Source organism: Tursiops truncatus, chromosome X (assembly GCF_011762595.2).
Source record: "Tursiops truncatus isolate mTurTru1 chromosome X, mTurTru1.mat.Y, whole genome shotgun sequence".
In the NCBI taxonomy this organism is placed as follows: Eukaryota; Metazoa; Chordata; class Mammalia; order Artiodactyla; family Delphinidae; genus Tursiops; species Tursiops truncatus.
Window position 1 is genome coordinate 34,980,129 of NC_047055.1, and position 20,375 is coordinate 35,000,503.

Sequence of the window (20,375 nt, forward strand, 5' to 3'; positions counted from 1 at the left end):
AAAAAATAAATAAATTTATTTTTAAAATAACAAAAAAAAACTGGCCACTGCCAGAAAATAAAGACCAGATGAGTCTGATAATGTACATGCTCATTCTAATCTCTCGGGATTAATAGTGCTTGTCAGGAAACGTGGAGCAGGCTACGTGTGCTCAGGAAGCCACCCTGGGCAGCCCAAGCAAAAGGTTGAGAACCACAGTGGGTTTGGAAGTGGGGGAGGGGTGGGCAGAGAGATGGAAAAGCAGGAAAGCAAAATGGAGCAGGAGGTAGAGGGGAAAAAAAGCTGTAAGAAGCAGAGGGAGCAGGAGAATACAGGACAAGGACTGGGGCCAAAGTACCATGGGGAGAGAAGGTGGTCAGTGGAGTGAAGAGGAAGAGAAATGAAGATAAAGGCTCAACAAATCAGGAAGGTCAAGGGGACCCGATCCTAGGATCCATTCTGCTACTGCCCCATTTCTCTGGTCCTTCTCACATAAAAACTTCTCAAAACATCATCTATATTTGGTATGTTGACCTCCTCACCTCCCATTTTCTCTTCAACCCACACCTAGTTTCTAGTTCCAAGATACCGTTTACCGTAATACGTTTGTTCCTATCCCATTTCAGAATATTGGAGCAGGAAGGGGCTAAGTCCCTGATTCTCTGGAGCTTTTCCAAATTACCATATTAGGATCAAAATCCAGCTGGACTGTGATATGATCTGTGAAACATACATTACTGCTCACATCCATTGGTTTCAACTTCTGTTTTATATGCAGTTCATCAGCTGAACAGCTCTGTATACCATAACATGCTATTCTTCCCGATATACCACAGAGTGTGGATCATGGGTCCCCGTGACAGCTTTATCACTCTTTTGCTCTTCCCTGGCTTCTCCCCAAGATTCCTGTCAGAGTGGGCTTGCCCAGTCCCACATGCAGCGTGCTTTGCATCATGATCAAGTGTCTTTCTTGGTAGGGAAAGGGGGATTTTTCCACTCTATGGAATACAGACTTAGTCACGAGATGATGACAGAGATGTATCCGAGCAGCTTTCCGAAGGTCACAACTCTGGAAGCACTCCTACAGACGACGCGTACTCAAACCCTGGCCCTTCTGGCACTCAGGGAAGGCTGTAGCCTATCTACAGCCTAAGAATACAGAATCAGAGTAAGAGACCCAGGAGTTTCCCCTTTTATTTAATTAAATTTCATGTGGAAGCTCGATACAGAAAACAAGTTAAAGAGGAACTATTCTGGTGGACTCAAGAGACACATGACCTCCCCCCTGGGCCGCAAGGATCTCCATGGAATTCTAGGAGCCCATGGAATTCGTAGAGTCCATCGGTAACCAATAATCTTGTCGAATTCCACTTGTTTGAAATGATAAGGAAATGGAGGCCCAGCAAGAAGTAATCTATACAAGGTCAGGGGGCTCCTGACTGGCAGACCTGGGAATAGAATTCACTCTTTGACTCACATGATGCGTACCGTTGGCTGAGGCACTAGATAGTTCCTTGTCTGGTCCCGTCACATTCACTGGCCACACAGAGATGAAAAGTGCTGATGGATTTTGCCATCTAAGTAGTGGGGCAATGCTTTAAAAAAGAAGGAAGGGGACTTCCCTGGTGGCGCAGTGGTTAAGAATCCGCCTGTCAATGCAGAGGACACGGGTTCAAGTCCTGGTCCAGGAAGATCCCGCATGCCATGGAGCAACTAAGCCCGTGTGCCACAACTACTGAGCCTGTGCTCTAGAGCCCGCGAGCCACAACTACTGAGCCCGTGTGCTGCAACTACTGAAGCCCACAGGTCTAGAGTCCGTGCTCTGCAACAAGAGAAGCCACCGCTTCTCTTCTCTGTGAGAAGCCCACACACCGCAATGAAGAGTAGCCTGTGGAACATGTCATTTTAAATATATTGTAAAGACTCAGTTTTAATAAAAAGTTTAATATGAAAAAAAAAGAGTAGCCCCCGCTTGCTGCAACTAGAGAAAGCTTGCACTCAGCAATGAAGACCCGACGCAGCAAAAAAATAAATAATGAAAGAAATCTATAAAAAAAGAGAAAACAAAAAAGAAGGAAGGAGGAAGGAGGAAAGCAAAGAAAAGAAAAGAAAAAGAAAGGAAGGAAGGAAGAAAGAGGGAGGAAGAGAGGTTGAGAGGGACGAAGGAAGGAAGGGAGGAAGGGAGGTGGGGAAGGAGGGAGAGAGGAAGAAAGTTACAGCAAAAAGGTCCGCCTGTTTTTGGTGATACTGTTAGAATGTTGGCTCTTGCAGCTACAGAGCTAAGACTGCCTTCATCAAGTTAACTTTCTCTGCCGAGAGGCTTATACAAGACACCTCAGAGTATCCTTTTATCAGAATGCAAAGGGTCTTCTAAAGTGATGTTGCAACCAGGTTGGAAAAGGTATATTTCAAAATGATGACAAAGGTCAGAAATTATCTTAATTATCGAGCTAACCCTAATTTTCTTGGTGAAGTCATTTTTCACTGGCAAAAACACAGATTTAAAAAGCCATAGGATAAACGTGTGAGTGGGCATTTGAGTGGGCATTTGAGGGGCCAAATGTCCATCATCACACTCTGTGATCTGTCCATTTAGAATGAACTTTGATTTCAACGGACTTAACTACTTAGTTATAGGTCTGGTACCTATTAGGGCAACGGGCATATGCACCCTTGGCTTATTCCCAAGCCGTGCTTTAAGGACACTGAGGAGTGATAAGATAATAAACAGTAGGATAAGGGAATATCAGTCATGGCCAACAGCAGGTCCCTGGTCACCACATTTGTCATCTTTCTTTGCCTCCTCTTTGCCTGGTCAGAGTCTCAGATTTTCGTTTGCTGTGGAATCAATTCCTCCTTTGGCTGTCTTCTGGGTCATAACTCACCAGTTTGAACTGTCTGCTTCTGAAGTACAATCTAAATGAGACTTGCAGCTTTCCTATGGCTAGGTCCCATTTTCCTACGCTAAATTCCTGACAACCAATGATTCTTAAGAGCTGTCTATCTTTTGACAGGCAATATTTTTTTCTGATTAAAAAGAAACCCTGTTACTGTTCTATAATTATTTTAGTTGCAGTTATCCCAACTCACCCCTCCTTTCAGGCATAGGTTTGCCCTCAAAGTAGAAGTGTCAACAAACCATCAATAAACCTTGCTGCTCCATAGTGGCTTACGGAAAAAGAAGGGAATGCTCCCAGCTCTTCCTGAAATACATTCAAAACAATATTGACTGAGTGCTAGCGAAGTATGCTTGCTTCTCTGGCGCTCAGGAAGTTTATGTCTGACTTTAATTCCAAATGAGCACCCGCCATCAAACCCAGACATTCCGATCCACAACACAGGTTCCAGCACTTTGGCCCTTAGCTGCTGCTTTTCAGTTGCTAGAGATTCTCTTCTTCTGCTTAACTCTCTTCTCTAGACATACAAGCTAACCAGAATTTCCCAGGTTCTATAATAAAAAAGAAGAAACTAACGTGTGTAGTGCTTCAAGTGTGGGGATAGGGGGAGTAGGGAGCCTCTTAACGTAGACAACAGGTCTGAATTTACACTTCTGCCCTCCCTTCTCTCCGGCCATACAGTTTAGGCACTCCTAATCATGAGTAGCCAGACTGAAGGCTTTCTTATCACCAATATATGTTATGTACACAACAGCTAGCACATTGTCATGATGGACTCCGTTTGCAGGAGAAGCGAAATTGAAAAAGAAAATGGGCATATTATAGAGGTATATACCGAACTAATGTCATTTTATTTTTGACAGCGTTGCTGGAATGGTAAATCAAAGAATGCCAGGGTGTGTCAGGATTTCAACAAAGTGACCCATGTACTTTTTTTAGATGGAAAGGAGAAATGTAGGCAGAATGATAGCATGCTCTTTTCTGGTTGAGCAAGCATGCTCAGAGAGGGCTGATGAAGAACTGTTTTTCAATATAGACGGGGTTCTACAAAGGGCTTGCCACAGAGCTTTGTATCTGCTCTAGGCCTTTGTGTGGGAACTTGACGTCATTTGTTCTTGAAGCTCCACAGATGATTCCAACGTGTAACCAAGGAGGAGAACCGCTAGTACAGGATAGGCGGTTCACATACTATCCTAAATACTATTTTAAGCCTTCAGATAATCTTCCTGATACCGATAACTGTCTTCCAAAGATCCCGTGTTTGATACGGTTTCACAGATGCTTAAAGCAAGGGTAGAAAGAGAACACTTAAAGTTCATCTCAACTAGGATAAAGGTCTGGAAAATTACACAGAAAAAGGGCTTCATCCACAGGGTCCAGGAGGGACCTCAACTGGATGTCACTGAGACGTTTCACAAACACCAGAATCCCTCAAAAGCCATTGACAAGAACAGCCCCATTATGTGGAATGCGAAGTTAAAAAGAGGCACTCTCTCAGTGCTGAGGAATAAAAACAACAACAAACCAAAGATTTGTTTTATGGAAATGATTGTGCCTCCTTATTTAGAATCAGGTCATTATAATCACAGGTTTATAAAAAGATAACTTCAAATTAACACAAAAGTTGGGGAGATGAGCAGTGTACCAACGTTTGATTTGCATATCCACAGGGAAAGTTCGATTTTAACTCCAGTCACTTTGGCAAACAAAAAGAACAAGGCACTTTATTATTGGAGGCTTCACTAAAAATGTCCGTGGGTCACAGAACGAGGCATCCAAGGCCAATTACGTTGAGTGCTAAGACTTCAGGTAGTGAGGAACTTGTCTCTTCTCTGTCTCTGGAAGGGTATCAACCTCATAACATCGGCACAGTTAATAACTCTCTGACCTTTAAAAGGCATTTTATGAGCAAATTAGGTCAATTAGTACAGAGCAATTTACATTAAAAAAAATCCCAACCGCTTTATAACTGGGGGGGGGGGGAGTCGCTAATTCCTTGCATCAGTGGTATGTTAACAGGCAATATTTCAAGAGGGTTTGCTCAGTTCCAATGGACGCAACAAAGACACAAAAAAAGCCACAGTGAAATGCAAACAGCCTTCGAATGTACAGCCCCAGATTTTACCTTTAACCTCTGCTGCTCAGTGTTACCTGTTCATGGTCATTTATACTAAACTGTGGAGGACTCTCCACTGCTCGAAGGGATGTGAGCATAGTCAGTGTGGAAGGGAAGTTCTTGGGGGAAGTGGGGAATCCGATCTCCCTTCATGAATGGGTAAAAAGTATTCGAAGGATCCTTTCTCACTTTTCTATTGATATATAAATCCCCTCCCCCATTCTCCTTACAATGAGCTACACACTGTGCTAGGTGTTTACATGCATTATTTCATTTAATTTTCACACTAACTCTGCAGGAGAGATATTGTCCCCATTTTACACACAGGAAACAGGCTTATAAAGGTTTTGAATGACTTGCTGAAGGTCACAGAGATGGCAGGTTGTGGAGCCGAGACCCACCCAGTTTTGCCTGACTCTGTGGGCCAAATGCTTTTCATATCAACATGCTAGCCTTCACTCTACCACTCTGTCTCCCTTCCACTTCCTTCCTTTTTTTCCTCCTCAAAGCCCAAAGAGGTGGATGAGTGGTGGTCTTGGAAGGATTTTAAAGAAAGAAGGGCTAAGCCAGTTCTCTTTTATACCTCTCCCAAAGTTCTGCGATTTTCAATTTCCCCACACATGGCCTGGTCACCAGCATCCAAGAAAACACAGGCTTCCAACAGGGTCATGGTATATCTCTTTCTGTCCAATCTCTCCAGGGTTTCAGTGACTACATTTTTCAAATTCCAAATCAGGGCATATAGCCGGGAACACTGGCTTTTATTTAAGAGAACGTGAGGACAACATATCTAAAATCAAAACTTAAAAGGTCCTTGTGGCGCCTGGCAGACAGATAGAGGGCCGGCACCATACGGACTTGGTGACTGAGTCATTGGAGGTGGATCACACATGGAGAGGAAATCTTTGTCAGTGGAATTCAACCGGGTGGTCTTTCTGACGAATCTTTGTGTTACAGCCTTAATGTAGGCTTCCTGAACCTGGTGGCTTGTTAATCTACAAGTACTTATTTAGATACAAGGCTGTGGATCCTAAGAGACAAGCTGTTAATTATTAGCTCTAATCCTAGGCTAGAAGATGCCCATAAAGATTAAAACTTGTTTCCTTTTTTCTAACGATCAACAGCCTAGCTGAAGAGCGATCAACTGTAATTGGGGAACGAAGAAGGTAATAAATGCATTACTGAGACCACTTGCTTTACAGAGCCATTGATTTAATCCTTAAATTTTGCAGGTTGTAAATTACTCATTAGAAGGCAGAAAGCAAAATAGCCATAATCCGTTTAGTGCCTCCAAACTCCAAAGACTTAGAGGAGGAAATCCATGGAAACAAGAGACCTGATGTGTTCTTTCACTGCTACTTCTTAATGGGCAAAGGTGGTTAAACAATAAGGACAAGCCCATGTAATTACCCTGATGCGCTGGTCCATAGGTCAGGGGTGGGCTTGATTCAATTCACGGAGGGCTGACCCACAAATGGTGGGAAAATGCCCCTTCTTTTTCCACTCAGCCGCATCGTACCTCCAGATTGTTTCATGAGACCAGAGCAATAGCCCATAGCATTCATTAGGGCATTCACTCCTATCTGTTATTTTCTAATCAGTGCCGGGACTAGGACAAGAGGCCAAGTACCAGAGAGAAATTAGAAGGGGGCGAAGAGGAGGCTGTCCCCGTCTCCATACATGGGGAATGCAGCTCCCAGTTACAAAATGTTCAACTGCAAAATAACTAGATAATTAGTCTGTAGGTTTCTTTACATGTACAGAAAGCCACATATATTTCGCTTGAATATGGACCTTATAAGCTTAACGTGTAAACACTTAACCATTTACTAATGGTTTTTGTATATACTAAGGGTAAAATTCAATTTTGGACGCTTAGTGGTAATGAAGCAAACAGTATGCAGGATGCCTTCGGCACTGGCGCTCTGCACGGGTTTTGAGATCAGAATTTGAATCAGTGCATATTTCCTTTTCTCAATAGTGTGATGCCCTTTATATATTGGGTATATAACATAGCTTCTGGCTCACCTTTAGGCTTTATTCAACAAAACAGCTACTGGCTCCCTTCTGTACTGAGCAACCTCTGATTCTGCAGTAGCAAACTGAGTTACCCAACACAAACGATTTCCATTCATTTTCTACTTGACAGTCTAATAAAGTTTGTGATGTCACCAGGCTGTGTCTATCTTGTGTTCCATTCACTACCCACCACGCTGCTGTTGCTCAATAAATCATTACTGATAATGAAACAAAATCTAATTTAAAACATTATAGCTGGTCTGGAAATGTGTTTATTTACTTTGTTAAAGTAATTATAAAGTAAGTGTTTCCTAGATAGATCATTTAACCATGGCGTGTGATAAAAATACTGTTTTCTTCCCACATCTTGCTTTAAAAAAAAAAAGCTACATTTTTTTTTTAACAGCAGAAAGCTATACTAAAGAATTTTAAAGACCCCTGGCATTAGAAATAGCGATATCGAAGCATTTGAAATAACTGTTGAGACATCTTAAGAGAAACAGGAAATAACTCCTAGTAATTTTGAAAATTATAACTTGAAGCTTCTAGGTCCCTTGTCCCATGAAAGACCCCATTCTGGCCACTTTTAGTGGAGACAAGAAATGACATTTGGCTTTTTCCCTTTCCTGGGGATGAAGTACTTGAGTTTTCTTTCGACTTACCCTGAGTGGATTTTCATTAAGGTAAGGGGGTTCACCTTCTACCATTTCAATCGCCATAATCCCCAGAGACCAGATATCAACTTTGGGACCATACGCTTTTCGAGTCACCACCTCAGGTGCCATCCAATAGGGAGTTCCCACCATAGTACTTCGTTTACTCTGCTCAGGGGTGATCTGGGCACAGAACCCAAAATCAGCTGCAGAGAAGAAAAGTCAGTTAAAATCAGCTCAAATTATTTTTCTTTTACAAGAGGTCACTTTCAGATATGGCCATACTTTCCTTTAGTTAGACTCTGAGCTCCTACAACTGCCTGGCTCATATCCTTCTGTTACCTGACCTCTCAGCTGGTCCAGATTTCAAGCGGGTCTGAAATAACCGACTGATGTGATGTCATTTTTACTAGACCTCAATCTGGTTCCCTCCCCACACTGTTCCCTCTAACTTACGGAATCTTTTCGTTTTCTAATTAGGTATTTGTCATCCAGCAGATGGAAGCCATTAGAAATTCTGAACTATCGAATCCCCTAAATCTGGTCACGATCTACAGGAACACAACATTAGAAAAATTCTTTACCTCAAACTGGGCTCTAAATGCCTTCAAACCCCGTCACTTTTAATAGCCCTTTTCTTCTCAAGATAGACAGTAAAAGAGTAGAAATCCCCTGACACTCTCTCAAATGCCGTCTGAACCATAATACCTACTCAATTTAACAGAGCCATCCATCCCAAGGAGAATATTGTCACTCTTTATGTCTCTGTGGATCACTTGGTTTGAGTGCAAGAAATCCAAAGCTTGGAGGCACTATTGAATCAGGAAAAAAAAGTTCTAATTATATCACAAAAATTTGCTTAGATGTGCTTCATTTCTAGATAAATTTTGAGCAAGGGCATAATTTTATGTTGTTGGGTGAAATAAATTACTAAAGGTTTTCAATGCCATTTTGAAATCATGTTACCATTTACATCAGTGATGCAACTTAGCGTTATACATGTGAAAGCTCCCGACTCAGACTTGGACATGAAGAGTGATGGTGTGATAAGTAGCACTAAATCATTAATACAGCCACATGAACCAATGACTATAATCATACTTTGACTTACTTATCTGGAGGATGTGGATTCAGCTCGGTCGTTTACAGATACAGTAAGCATCTGCATCTGTGGTGTGATTTCATGTAGTAGGTCTGGAGTGGAACCCTGGAATCTGCATTTAAAACAAGTGCCCCAAGCTATTTCTGATGGACCAACCGCCAGGTTTGGGAACCACTTCTAGGCTCTGAAGTAACTATATAGGTACTCGTTTGGAAATGGCTTTGCATTGTAATACTAGAAGACGGAAACCACAGGCTAAAGGTTGAAGAATCCCCTGAATATTTTAAGTTTGATTAATCGCATGAATAGGAAATATATGTGTTTGCTGGATATGTGTGCATACTGGGAAGGAGGAAATTTAAGTGAACAATTTAAAATAAAAAAACAACAAAAGACCCGCTGGAAGTATTTGGTTTTGTTTTACTATCATTGATTTTCAAGTTTCAGTGGGTCAGAGTTCCTCCCTGTGTCTATAGAAAACCTCAACGAATGGGGTAGAGGGTAACACCCAAGATGAGACTCCAATGAGGAGTGTTTTTTTTTTAATATTGAAAAAATGAATATAATAAAATATCCTTGGTTTAGCTTGAAACTAGGGATATGCCACTGTGATTGGAAAAGAGGCAGACGCTCAGACTCACTGGAGGGCTCCACAGGAGGTGAAGATTGTACTGTGAAAGCAACTACTTTCTGGACTGAGGGAGGACCTTGTTTAAACTGCCTTCTAGAAAAGGATTGGATTATAATGTGGTCTATGTTATACATGGATTACATTGCACGTGCAAGGCAAAATAACTGTCATGTAAAAATTCCCCCCAGTCAGAAAGAAGTTCCATGCCAACGTTACTGTTTTCCATATTCACCGAGACTCCAGCATGCAGGCTTAGATATGGTACCTCGTGAATGGCATAATAGAACTCAAAAAGATCCACAGCAAAGCAACTAAAATAAACAAAGGGGCTGGGGAGGGAGGGTTAGGATTTAAATTGGAGTTAAGCTCTTCAATTGTTTTTTAGTACAAAAGATGTACTATTGCTACTTTGATGTTACAAACATTCTGAATAATCAAGGATAAAAAACTGTCAATCTTGGTGTTCTCATCAACCAGGGAAATGTTCTATTTTCTTACCTCTCTGCAGACGGCTGCTATCTGTCCTTCATCCATACAGGTCTCTGTGACCACATCAGTCAAAGAGCCACCAGCCAAGTATTCCATGACTACCCATAGTTCATCACCCACTAAGTAGCTACAACGAGAGAAGAAAAAGACGTTGACTCAGGCCTAAGGAAGTGGAGACCCTTCTATATTTCCATTAAGAAGGGAACGTGCAGTTAGTCTCTGCTTTCGGGCACATTACATAACAAGAGGAAAATATCAATAACGCGTATGAGACACTTCCTTAACATTAGAAGAGAATATGCATGGAAATCAAAGGATCATCAGATAAAAGTGCACCATGGAAGGAAGGAAAAGAGCAAGGAGGCCTCTGGTGACTGACTACTGTCAATCCTTCCATTGTAAAAAGCTAGTTTCAATGAACAGGATCAGTGAATAGCCCTTTTGGATAACTCAAGCCACAGTGTTGATTTCTTGGACTGAACTGACCCATGGCATACAGTTTTACAGGATAATTTATTCAGATCTCAGCATTATTTTTGATTCTACTCAATTAATTACAGAAATCTTTTCAGGTAGTGGCTGAATCAAAGAGAATCAAAGAGACTCATGTTGGCAATGGATTTACTGGGCTGAGGTCTCTGTTCTGATAGAAGTCAGTTATGACATGCCCGTTATCTTTAAGTAGTTATTGAGGGACACAGCCCAAGTGATCAAATATGGAGAGGCAGGTCACCAGAGCAACGTGGGCAAATTCAAACCCCTGGGATCATCTGAAGGCACTTTAGCAGTACGATCAGGTCTCTCTCTTCCCCTGCTCAGCAAGAGAGAGAAATTACAGTGAATGGAATGACCCCGACAATTCTACCCTGCCCCCAGCTTAACGTCAGTATGAAGCAAGCCTTTCTGTTCAGTGGTGCTCAAACTGCAGTGCCCGTAAGATTCACCTGGGAAGTTTGTTCAAAAGGAAATTTCTCATTAAAATTCTCATTTCATAAAAATGAAATATCTCATTAGTGATGGAGAACAGCCTAGAAATCTGCATTTTTTAGAAATGCAGTTTTTACAAAATTACAAAAGTAGAGTGAAGTCACTCTGCTGCAGATGGTCCCTAAATGACACTTTAAGAAACCCTGATTTCGACTATAAAACCTGACCCTCCTTTGTTTTGCCCCCCTTTTGCCTCCTTCTGTACCACTCACTGGTCTACTTGGCACAAAACACAGAAAGCAAGATCTTAAACTCACTGAGGTTGTAGACCTGGTCTTGTTTCCTTTGTATCCCCTCAGAGTACACAGCACAGTGGCACTAAACAAACACTTATTGAAACTGAATGAGACAGATGTTAAACCACAACTGAAGAGTTAGTGCTGTCTTTAAATGCCTATTAATAACCCACTGCTAATGCCGCTGATGAAAGAGACATTAATTACCCGGTCTAGGAAAAAGGTTTGAGATTAAAGTCTCAATTCCCTAGACCTCACTGTCAATTCATCACAAAACACCCATGAAAGCAGGGCCATTGTAGTCTGCCTCCTTTACTTAGATAGCCAGAGGCTGCACTGACTCCAAACAAACACTTGATGAAACGTTTCAAACACCACAGCTCTCTCCTATATGCAATAGCCTACTTCCTGGCAATAGGGGGTCACAATCCTCAAAAGGAAATTACACAAACTGCTCATGTTTAGAAGCAAGACCATAAAGTGTGTCTTCAAATGTTTAATGCGTGGACACAGATAACTGGGTGCAAGTTTAGCAATAGATCTGATACTCAATATTCTGTAGCATTTGAGAACTATTTGTAGAATGGATGCTAAATGAATAGATCCTAAATAAAAATAATTGGCCAAGAAAATGATATCCCATAAAGAAAACAAGTACATGACGAGAGAAAACACTTACCTATCTAAATAATTAACAATATTGGGGTTCTTATTTTCCCTCATGACCAGAATTTCATTAATAATTAATTCCTTTTTGGGTTGCTGTTGAAGGTTCATCTGCTTTATGGCCACCTGAATAATGATTAAAATGCAAGAATGAATTACCATCATCTGACTAAACACAAACAGCCATATCTTTTGGAATCAGTGTCAGGCATACAGATTCTTTATTTTGCTAAGCTCTTCCTCGATGCCACAAACCCACGCTCCTTTTCTTTGGTCAATCATGAATTCGTCATTCACTTCAGATACTCTGGACGCCAGTGAAGTCAACATATGTCAACTCAGTGCTACCCGTTTTTTCAGGCACAGATGCCGTCGAAGAGGAATTCTGATCAATATGAATAAAGGAAAGTAGAAGTCAGAATTGAATGTTAACACTTACCTCTTGTCCTGTGGCGATGTCTAGCGCTGTATAAACAGTACCTGATGCCCTGTGAAAGTGAAAAGGATCAAATGAACAAGCAATCAAAGTGTTATCAATATATTTGATTTGGAATTACATGTAATCATTTCCAGGAGAGGGAAATCAGAAAACTCAAGATGAAGGATGAAGTACAAAAGGAACAACCACTTTGTATAGTAATTGCTCCCCAAACTATCATGATGTATCTCTTTTGGTGGGCCAGGAGCTCCAATCAGATTTCCTGTGCGCCACGGAACTAGGCAGTCATAAATTGAGCAAAATGGCCTTGTTCCTTTCAGGAAACTCCTGGAATATTTTGAACACTCCTTGGACGTTGCACAACCAACCCTGCAGTCCTTGATTAAATACCTTAGGAAAGATTATATCATCTTTTGCTTCGGCAACTGTAAATTAATCTTTGTTTTTAACATATGGACAGAGTGGCTTTTTTCATATATTTCTAATTCTTAAGAATATCTTTGTCTAACAAATGAATCACTCCCAGTACAGGTACTTACTGCACTTACCTGCACTGTAGCTATACAAAGCAATAACAATGTGGCTTTATTGTTGAGCCATTTTGTTCTTTTTGTTAAATTTCGCAACAGCTTCTATGCTTAGGTTTCACTCCAGCCCACTATTGTCTTAAAATCTATCATTCCTTAAGTCTTAGTAGTACTCATGCTTCTATTCTAACTTCAATTACGGGGTTCCCTTGCTTTGAAAATAGAAATTGTCTAGTAAAGCTGAATTCACAGTAACTTCCTGTGAAACACACATGCATTCTGAACCACCTCCCTACCCCATCCCCATGAAAAAGGAAAAGCCTAGTCAATTGCATTGAAACATTTGTGGTGAATAAAGGAATTAGGATAGAGATCAGTTCTATGATTCAGCAGGCATTGTAATGCTGCTACAGTTAAGATCTAAACTTTCTGGTAATTGCTGTTTCTCCTTTGCTTTCTATTTATCTCCCTTGCTGTTTTGTTTTCTGAGTCCAGGAGGTCTTTCCTTATGTCACCCATTTCCTTGTTATTCTTCTCCCTTCTCCCTGGATTGGCCAAACTACTTCTCACAGGCCTAGGAAGTTTACATTACCTGCTCCTAGGGAATAAAATGGGTGGCGTAGTAGAAGGAATATTTGACGGCTAACGGAGATCTGAGTTCTAATGTTTGCCCTAATATCAACAAGCTATATGATCTTGAGGTAGTCACTTCCCCTTTCTGGGTTTCAGTCCCCTCACTTGGAATATAGTGATCACAGTAACAGTAAACGTGTGTTGAGCGTGTTGTGCGTGTCAGGTACTACACTAAGAACTTAATCTTATGCAATCCTTACCATGTTTCTGTAAGGCAAATGCTTTTACCCCCATGTTACACATGAGGAACCTGAGGCTCAAAGAGGTTAAGTAATCTGCCCAAGGTTATATAGTTTAAAATCCAAGTCCAGCTGACTCTCTGACCTATAAAATACAGGAAAGGGGCTACTTCATTTGTAAGGTTCTTTTATTCCACGGTCTGGAATCTAAGAACTCTACTGTCCTCCTCACTCGGTGTGGGTATTTAAATATCTATTGGAACGAGAGTGAAAAATCACACTTAATTAACAGATGCTACCTAAATTTGGTAATTTCAGACATTCCTTAGGATTGAGGCTTATATTAAACAAATCAGTCTCAATTTTATGTTTGAGATTCTGGGTTCAGAGCACATACTAGGTGCTCAAGAAGTATTTGTTCAATGAACAAACTAATAAAAGTCTTTGCAAGCAAACATGTAATTGAAATAAAACCGTTCCTTTCTGTGAAGGAAACATTTCTTCTACTTAAATCTACAGATAAGCTATCAGACATTCCTGATTTCAGAGGCCAGTTTGTGATTTGTCCTTCTGAATTCAGAATTGCCTGGGTTCAGAGGAATAGATCACCTCAACCTGGTGTGTATTTCAGCTGCATAAGCCCTGAGCAACTACTTAAATCTATTTGCAGAATGATTCAAAAATGCCTTTAGTTGGTTTATTCCTATATCTGTAGCCAACTTGCACAATTCCTTCAGAGGCAAAAAAATTGATGGCATCTGCAAAATGAGCACCTATCTCATTGGGCTACAGAGAATCGAAGGGCATAATCTATATAAGCATTTAGCCTTGTGCCCAGATCAGAGCTGATACTTAATAGGGTAACTGCTATTTAAAATTTTTTTAAATTTTATGTTGAAGTACAGTTGACTTACAATGTTCTGTGAGTTTCAGGCGTACAGCAAAGTGATTCAGTTATACATATACATGTATCTATTCTTTTTCAGATTCTTTTCCCATATAGGTTATTCCAGGATATTGAGTAGAGTTCCCTGTGCTCTACAGTAGGTCCTTGTTGATTATCTATTTTATATACAGTAGTGTGTATATTATCATTTGTCGCTGCCACTGCTGTTATTGGTTTCACAGTAAAGGATGACATTTACTGAGTCGTTAGCTGGCCCTTCCCAACCTCCCAGCCAAAACATCCTTGCTAGTGTCTGCCCCTATTTTCAAAAAGGACAAAGGCCAAAGCTGACCTATTTGAACACTTTTTGGAGCTCCTCCGTCCTTTTTCCCCCCGTTAGAAAAGTGGTTTGCCTTTTTCTTTAAGTATGGAATGTCTTTATCAAATGAAGCCGCACGCAGACACCCTCGATATAAAATGGGAGCTGTTCAAGTTAAAGCTAGGGAGGGAAGCTCTAAATTCCTGCCCAAGTGGCCTTCCCCTTATTCAAGCCCTCTGCCCCCCACCCCAAGTCCATTTCCACTGGCCTAGGAGCTAAAATTGCGATTGACTTAGAGTACAAGGGGGATTAGTCTTTAGCATCTCCAGAGCTTTACCTTTCAAATCCTTGGTTTTTTACTCCCCACCTCCCTCAGCATCTCATTGTCTTAAAATTGTTAGAGTACTAACCCTGGAATCCCAATAGCCAGGGTCTTATGGCATTCTGTGGTATAGAATTGCCACAAATCCCCACTCCACAGGAGTTTAAAGACCCTGAAACTCTAGAACGTAGGTTATTAACTCAAAAACGAGCTTTTCTCCTCACTTCCCCTTCCTCCACCTTATTGCATATATGCCCTTGTTGGGTGGGAACCATTTCCCCCTTCCCCCCAACTCTTGTTCCCAGTCTTATAATGGTGATATCCTCCCCTAGCCCACTTCGCACCGCCTATCCCCACACCAAACATGTTGTTAGGCATTTGGAATTCACTGCTCTGACCAATAAGTTATTGATTGGCCCAACTTCCAGCCTACGTAGAATCCTCAACACAAATGCACAAACTCAGGTACGAATCCGCAGAGTAGAACTTAGTGTCAGCACTCCTAGCACTTCTCTGCACCCCAGTTCTGATGCCTGTCCATAGTTCAGCAATTTAAGATTCAACTGGTATAAATGTGAATCTCTCTCATTCTCTTATTCACCTACTAAAGCACTTTTTGGCCGCTGAGGGCTTAAGGAAGTAGGCTTCAGCCCCATCTACTCAAACCTCCCTGGGTTCAAATCCTCCACCCAATTCCTAGTTGTGTGATCCTGGGTAAATAATTTAACCTCTCTGTGGCTCAGGATTAAAGGAGGATTAAATGTGTACAGTGTTTAAAACCAGTTCTGGCATATAGTAATTGCCTAACAAATAATAACAATAATAATACTTATCATTATTATTAGGTTAATTGCTACCTAATATATTCATTAAGTTCCCAAATTGCAATCTGTGGATCACTATAAATCTTTTTAAGTATCTGGCAGTTTCCAAGATATCTTGGTGTTTCAAATTCATAACAGAAATTTGATATTTACCTGAGATGAAGCTAATTAAAATATCACATAGATTTCCTTTTAGCTAGAATTATATCAACTTGTGATTACAATATATATCTCATGCTGCTCAAATTCTTTAAGTAGCAGTTATATGGTTTTTGTTTTTTTGCTTAATAAAGTATGGGAAGTAAACTATAATAAAATACAGTTTAATAGTTATTATTATTCACAATGTGGAGTTCACAAAGACAAATAATTGAAGGAATCCTTGGTGGGGAAGTTGGGAAGTACTCTCCTTATAATAGGTGATGCACAGTAGTGTGTACTCCCAAAGAAACAGTCTTTGAGCCAACAAGATGCCACAGTAATTCCCAAAAGACAAGTTTTGCTACAGCTGGGGTATGTTGAAGTATCTCAATGGGTATCTTTATAAAATCTGTCAGTCACTTTAATAGAAAAAAGTCAGTATCATGCAGCACTTCAGGCAGTAAGGATGGCAGAAATCAAACAAAGATGGCAGTTAAAACGAATTCTCTGGTGTATTGGGGATGGTGTGCTAAAATGGTCAAGATTGTCAATTTGATTTTTATGCCATTTAATTACATTGATCCCTTTTATCCTTCACCGCGGGCTGCTCATTGCGGTGGCTTCTCTCATTGCGGAGCATGGGCTCTAGGCGCTCGGGCTTCAGCAGTTGTGGCACGTGGGCTCAGTAGTTGTGGTGCACGGGCCTAGTTGCTCTGCGGCATGTGGGATCTTCCTGGACCAGGGCTCGAACCCGTGTCCCCTGCATTGGCAGGTGGATGCTTAACCACTGCGCCACCAGGGAAGTCCTTCATTGTAGTTATGCTGAAGCCAAATTACTATAGGGAGAACATTTGTTTATGATGGGGATTTTGTTTATTCCAAACCTCAGTCCTTCAGATGGTATAAAGAAATCATGCCTCATCAGGACTCAAGGGAATATAGAGATCATCCAGTTTAATCTCCTCACTACAGATGGAAAATCTGAAGCACAGAGAGCTGGGGGGTACGCCCAAGAGGACACAGCTAGTAAGTAACAAAAACCTCCTAACTTTGAGCAAGAGATCTTTTGGTGAACCTAGGAATTCAAGTATTCAATTCAATTCAACCGTAGTTCAGTGAACTATGATTCAAGAATGTTAAACCAACAGATTGCTCAACCGTTGGGCCTCATCAGCAATTACAGTGTGATGTATACTGCTGGCATCACATTACATGCTTTATCAACAGTTTCTCCCCGACCTGGCCAAGCACTTACTATTCAAATGGAAACACTGGCTTCTAGCCGAAAGGGTCCAGAAAGAAACAAAACAATTCACTATTTCTCCCTTTTCCTCCCAAGACAAGTCAGTTTAATTATCAGTAATCTTCATCAGGTTTTGATGTTTCCTGCTCAGAGCCAATGTCAAGACGTGATCATGAGTAGTTGCCAAAGCAGCAACATGGTAGGACTTATAATTTAGATAAATCACTCTGATTTCAGCATAGAAATATTGATAGATTAGAGGAGGGAAAGAAGGGCAGGCCAGTGGGGCTAGGAAGAAGCTCATGGTCTGGGAGAAAAAGGAAAGGGCAACAGGACTAGAGGGCTCAACGGGGTCCGAGGAGAGCCTCATGGGAATAAGAGTGAGAGAGCCAGAAGGATAGGGCATTATTCAAGTATAAGGTTTCCTAAGTATAAATCTGGTGCTAATGAGATCACAGTCAGGGATTTAATCCACATTTAGGTTGGTTATTTTTTACATCTACTTTGACTTCTACTGCTGCTGCTGCTAGAAAAGTTTGTATCATTTATTGAGGCTCACTTTCTGCCTTCTCTATGTAAATGCCATGAGCTCACTTAATGCTCACCCTATACAACCCTGTGAGGTCAATTCTATTATCTTCCTTTTACAGATGGGGAAAGTGGAACTGGGAAATGGTAAGTAGCTTGCCCAAGCTTACACAGTTAGAGTCAGCAGCTGAGCTCAAAAATCCATTGGTTTAATGTAAAATAGATAGCTAGTGGGAAGCAGCTGCATAGCACAGGGGGATCAGCTCAGTGCTTTGTGACCACCTAGAGGGGTGGGATAGGGAGGGTGGGAGGGAGACGCAGAGGGAGGGGATATGGGGATATATGTATACATACAGCTGATTCACTTTGTTATACAGCAGAAACTAACACACCACTGTAAAGCAATTATACTCCAATAAAGATGTTAAAAAAATATACTAGTACAATTAGAAAATACAGGAGAACTTTTAAGTAATAAAATTAACAAATTTAAAAAAACCCAATATACTGTAAAAAAAAAAAAGCATTGGTTCGACTCCACAGCCCATGCTCTTTTTATTTTCGTCTGCAACTTTCATTGTTTTATTTATTTTTGTATTTAAAAAATTTTTTTAATTAAAAAAGTTTTTTAAACATCTTTATTGGAGTATAATTGTTTTACAATGGTGTGTTAGTTTCTGCTTTATAACAAAGTAAATCAGTTATACATATACATATGTTCCCATATCTCTTCCCTCTTGCGTCTCCCTCCCTCCCACCCTCCCTATCCCTCTAGCTGGTCACAAACCACGGAGCTGATCTCCCTGTGCTATGCGGCTGCTTCCCACTAGCTATCTATTTTATGTTTGGTAGTGTATATATGTCCATGTCTCTCTCTCAATTTGTCACAGCTTACCCTTCCCCCTCCCCATATCCTGAAGTCCATTCTCTAGTAGGTCTGTGTCTTTATTCCCATCTTGCCCCTAGGTTCTTCATGACATTTTTTCCCCCTTAGATTCTATATAAATGTGTTAGCATATGGTATTTGTTTTTCTCTTTCTGACTTACTTCACTCTGTGTGACAGACTCTAGGTCCATCCACCTCACTACAAATAACTCAATTTCGTTTCTTTTTATGGCTGAGTAATATTCCATTGTATATATGTGCCACATCTTCTTTATCCACTCATCTGTCGATGGACACTTAGGTTGCTTCCATGTCCTGGCTATTGTAAATAGAGCTGCAATGAACATTTTGGTACATGACTCTTTTTGAATTATGGTTTGCTCAGAGTATATGCCCAGTAGTGGGATTGCTGGGTCATATGGTAGTTCTATTTGTAGTTTTTTAAGGAACCTCCATACTGTTCTCCATAGTGGCTGTATCAATTTACATTCCCACCAGCAGTACAAGAGTGTTCCCTTTTCTCCACACCTTCTCCAGCATTTATTGTTTCTAGATTTTTTGATGGTGGCCATTCTGACTGGTGTGAGATGATATCTCATTGTAGTTTTGATTTGCATTTCTCTAATGATTAATGACGTTGAGCATTCTTTCATGTGTTTGTTGGCAACCTGTATATCTTCTTCGGAGAAGTGTCTATTTATGTCTTCTGCCCATTTTTGGATTGGGTTGTTTGTTTTCTTGTTATTGAGCTGCATGAGCTGCTTGTAAATTTTGGAGATTAATCCTTTGTCAGCTGCTTCATTTGCAAATATTTTCTCCCATTCTGAGGGTTGTCTTTTGGTCTTGTTTATGGTTTCCTTTGCTGTGCAAAAGCTTTGAGGTTTCATTAGGTCCCATTTGTTTATTTTTGTTTTTATTTCCATTTCTCTAGGAGGTGGGTCAAAAAGGATCTTGCTGTGATTTATGTCATAGAGTGTTCTACCTATGTTTTCCTCTAAGAGTTTGATAGTTTCTGGCCTTACATTTAGGTCTTTAATCCATTTTGAGCTTATTTTTGTGTATGGTGTTAGGGAGTATTCTAATCTCATACTTTTACATGTAGCTGTCCAGTTTTCCCAGCACCACTTATTGAAGAGGCTATCTTTTCTCCACTGTATATTTTTGAGCCCATGCTCTTAACCACCATTTCATGTTCTGTTATAGATCTTTAGCATTTTTACAGCAATGCTAAGTGCTAAGTGCAACTGTGGTACTTCCCAAAGCCCACGTTTGTATCTACTATGCTAAGCCACCTCCCTAAAATACTTCTCTTGCCTCTAATTTTCTATTCGCTTAGTCCATGTGCCCCCTTGTGAACCATTTAGTTTGTCCCTGAGCACAATAAGTCTGATTCCTTTGGCATAACCATACAAGATGGTTCTTCCGTTTTCTGAATCAGTTAAGATTGGTCACGTGGCCAAGAGTGAAGTGGACCCAGAATTAGTGCTTAGGACTGGACTTTATCTTCTGCCGAGTATTTAAGATACAATTACTCCTTGTAGGCCCCTATGTAGAAACTGTCTCACTGTATTAATTCACTAGATATAAAAATATACAGATATATTTTTCAATGCTACCATACATTTCCTTGTTTTGTTGAGACATATGTCCTTTAGGGCTCCGGAATGGTGAGG

At 40.7% G+C, this 20,375-nt stretch overlaps 1 protein-coding gene across 22 annotated transcripts in view; it reads right to left on the reverse strand.

Annotated features, from left to right (window-relative positions):
* PAK3 (p21 (RAC1) activated kinase 3) overlaps window positions 1-20,375 on the reverse strand; it is a 285,248-nt gene that overhangs the window by 17,726 nt on the left and 247,147 nt on the right. For 20 of the 22 annotated variants that reach the window (XM_073799469.1, XM_073799468.1, XM_019949424.3 and 17 more), the window contains 5 exons: window positions 12,215-12,263; window positions 11,789-11,901; window positions 9,896-10,013; window positions 8,377-8,476; window positions 7,674-7,870 (listed from right to left, as the gene is read on the reverse strand). In XM_073799469.1, the coding sequence (XP_073655570.1) occupies window positions 7,674-7,870; window positions 8,377-8,476; window positions 9,896-10,013; window positions 11,789-11,901; window positions 12,215-12,263 (577 nt within the window). Of the gene's footprint in view, window positions 1-4,480; window positions 4,765-7,673; window positions 7,871-8,376; window positions 8,477-9,895; window positions 10,014-11,788; window positions 11,902-12,214; window positions 12,264-20,375 lie in introns of those variants that run through there. The other 2 variants (XM_073799471.1, XM_073799472.1) reach the window with 2 other exon arrangements.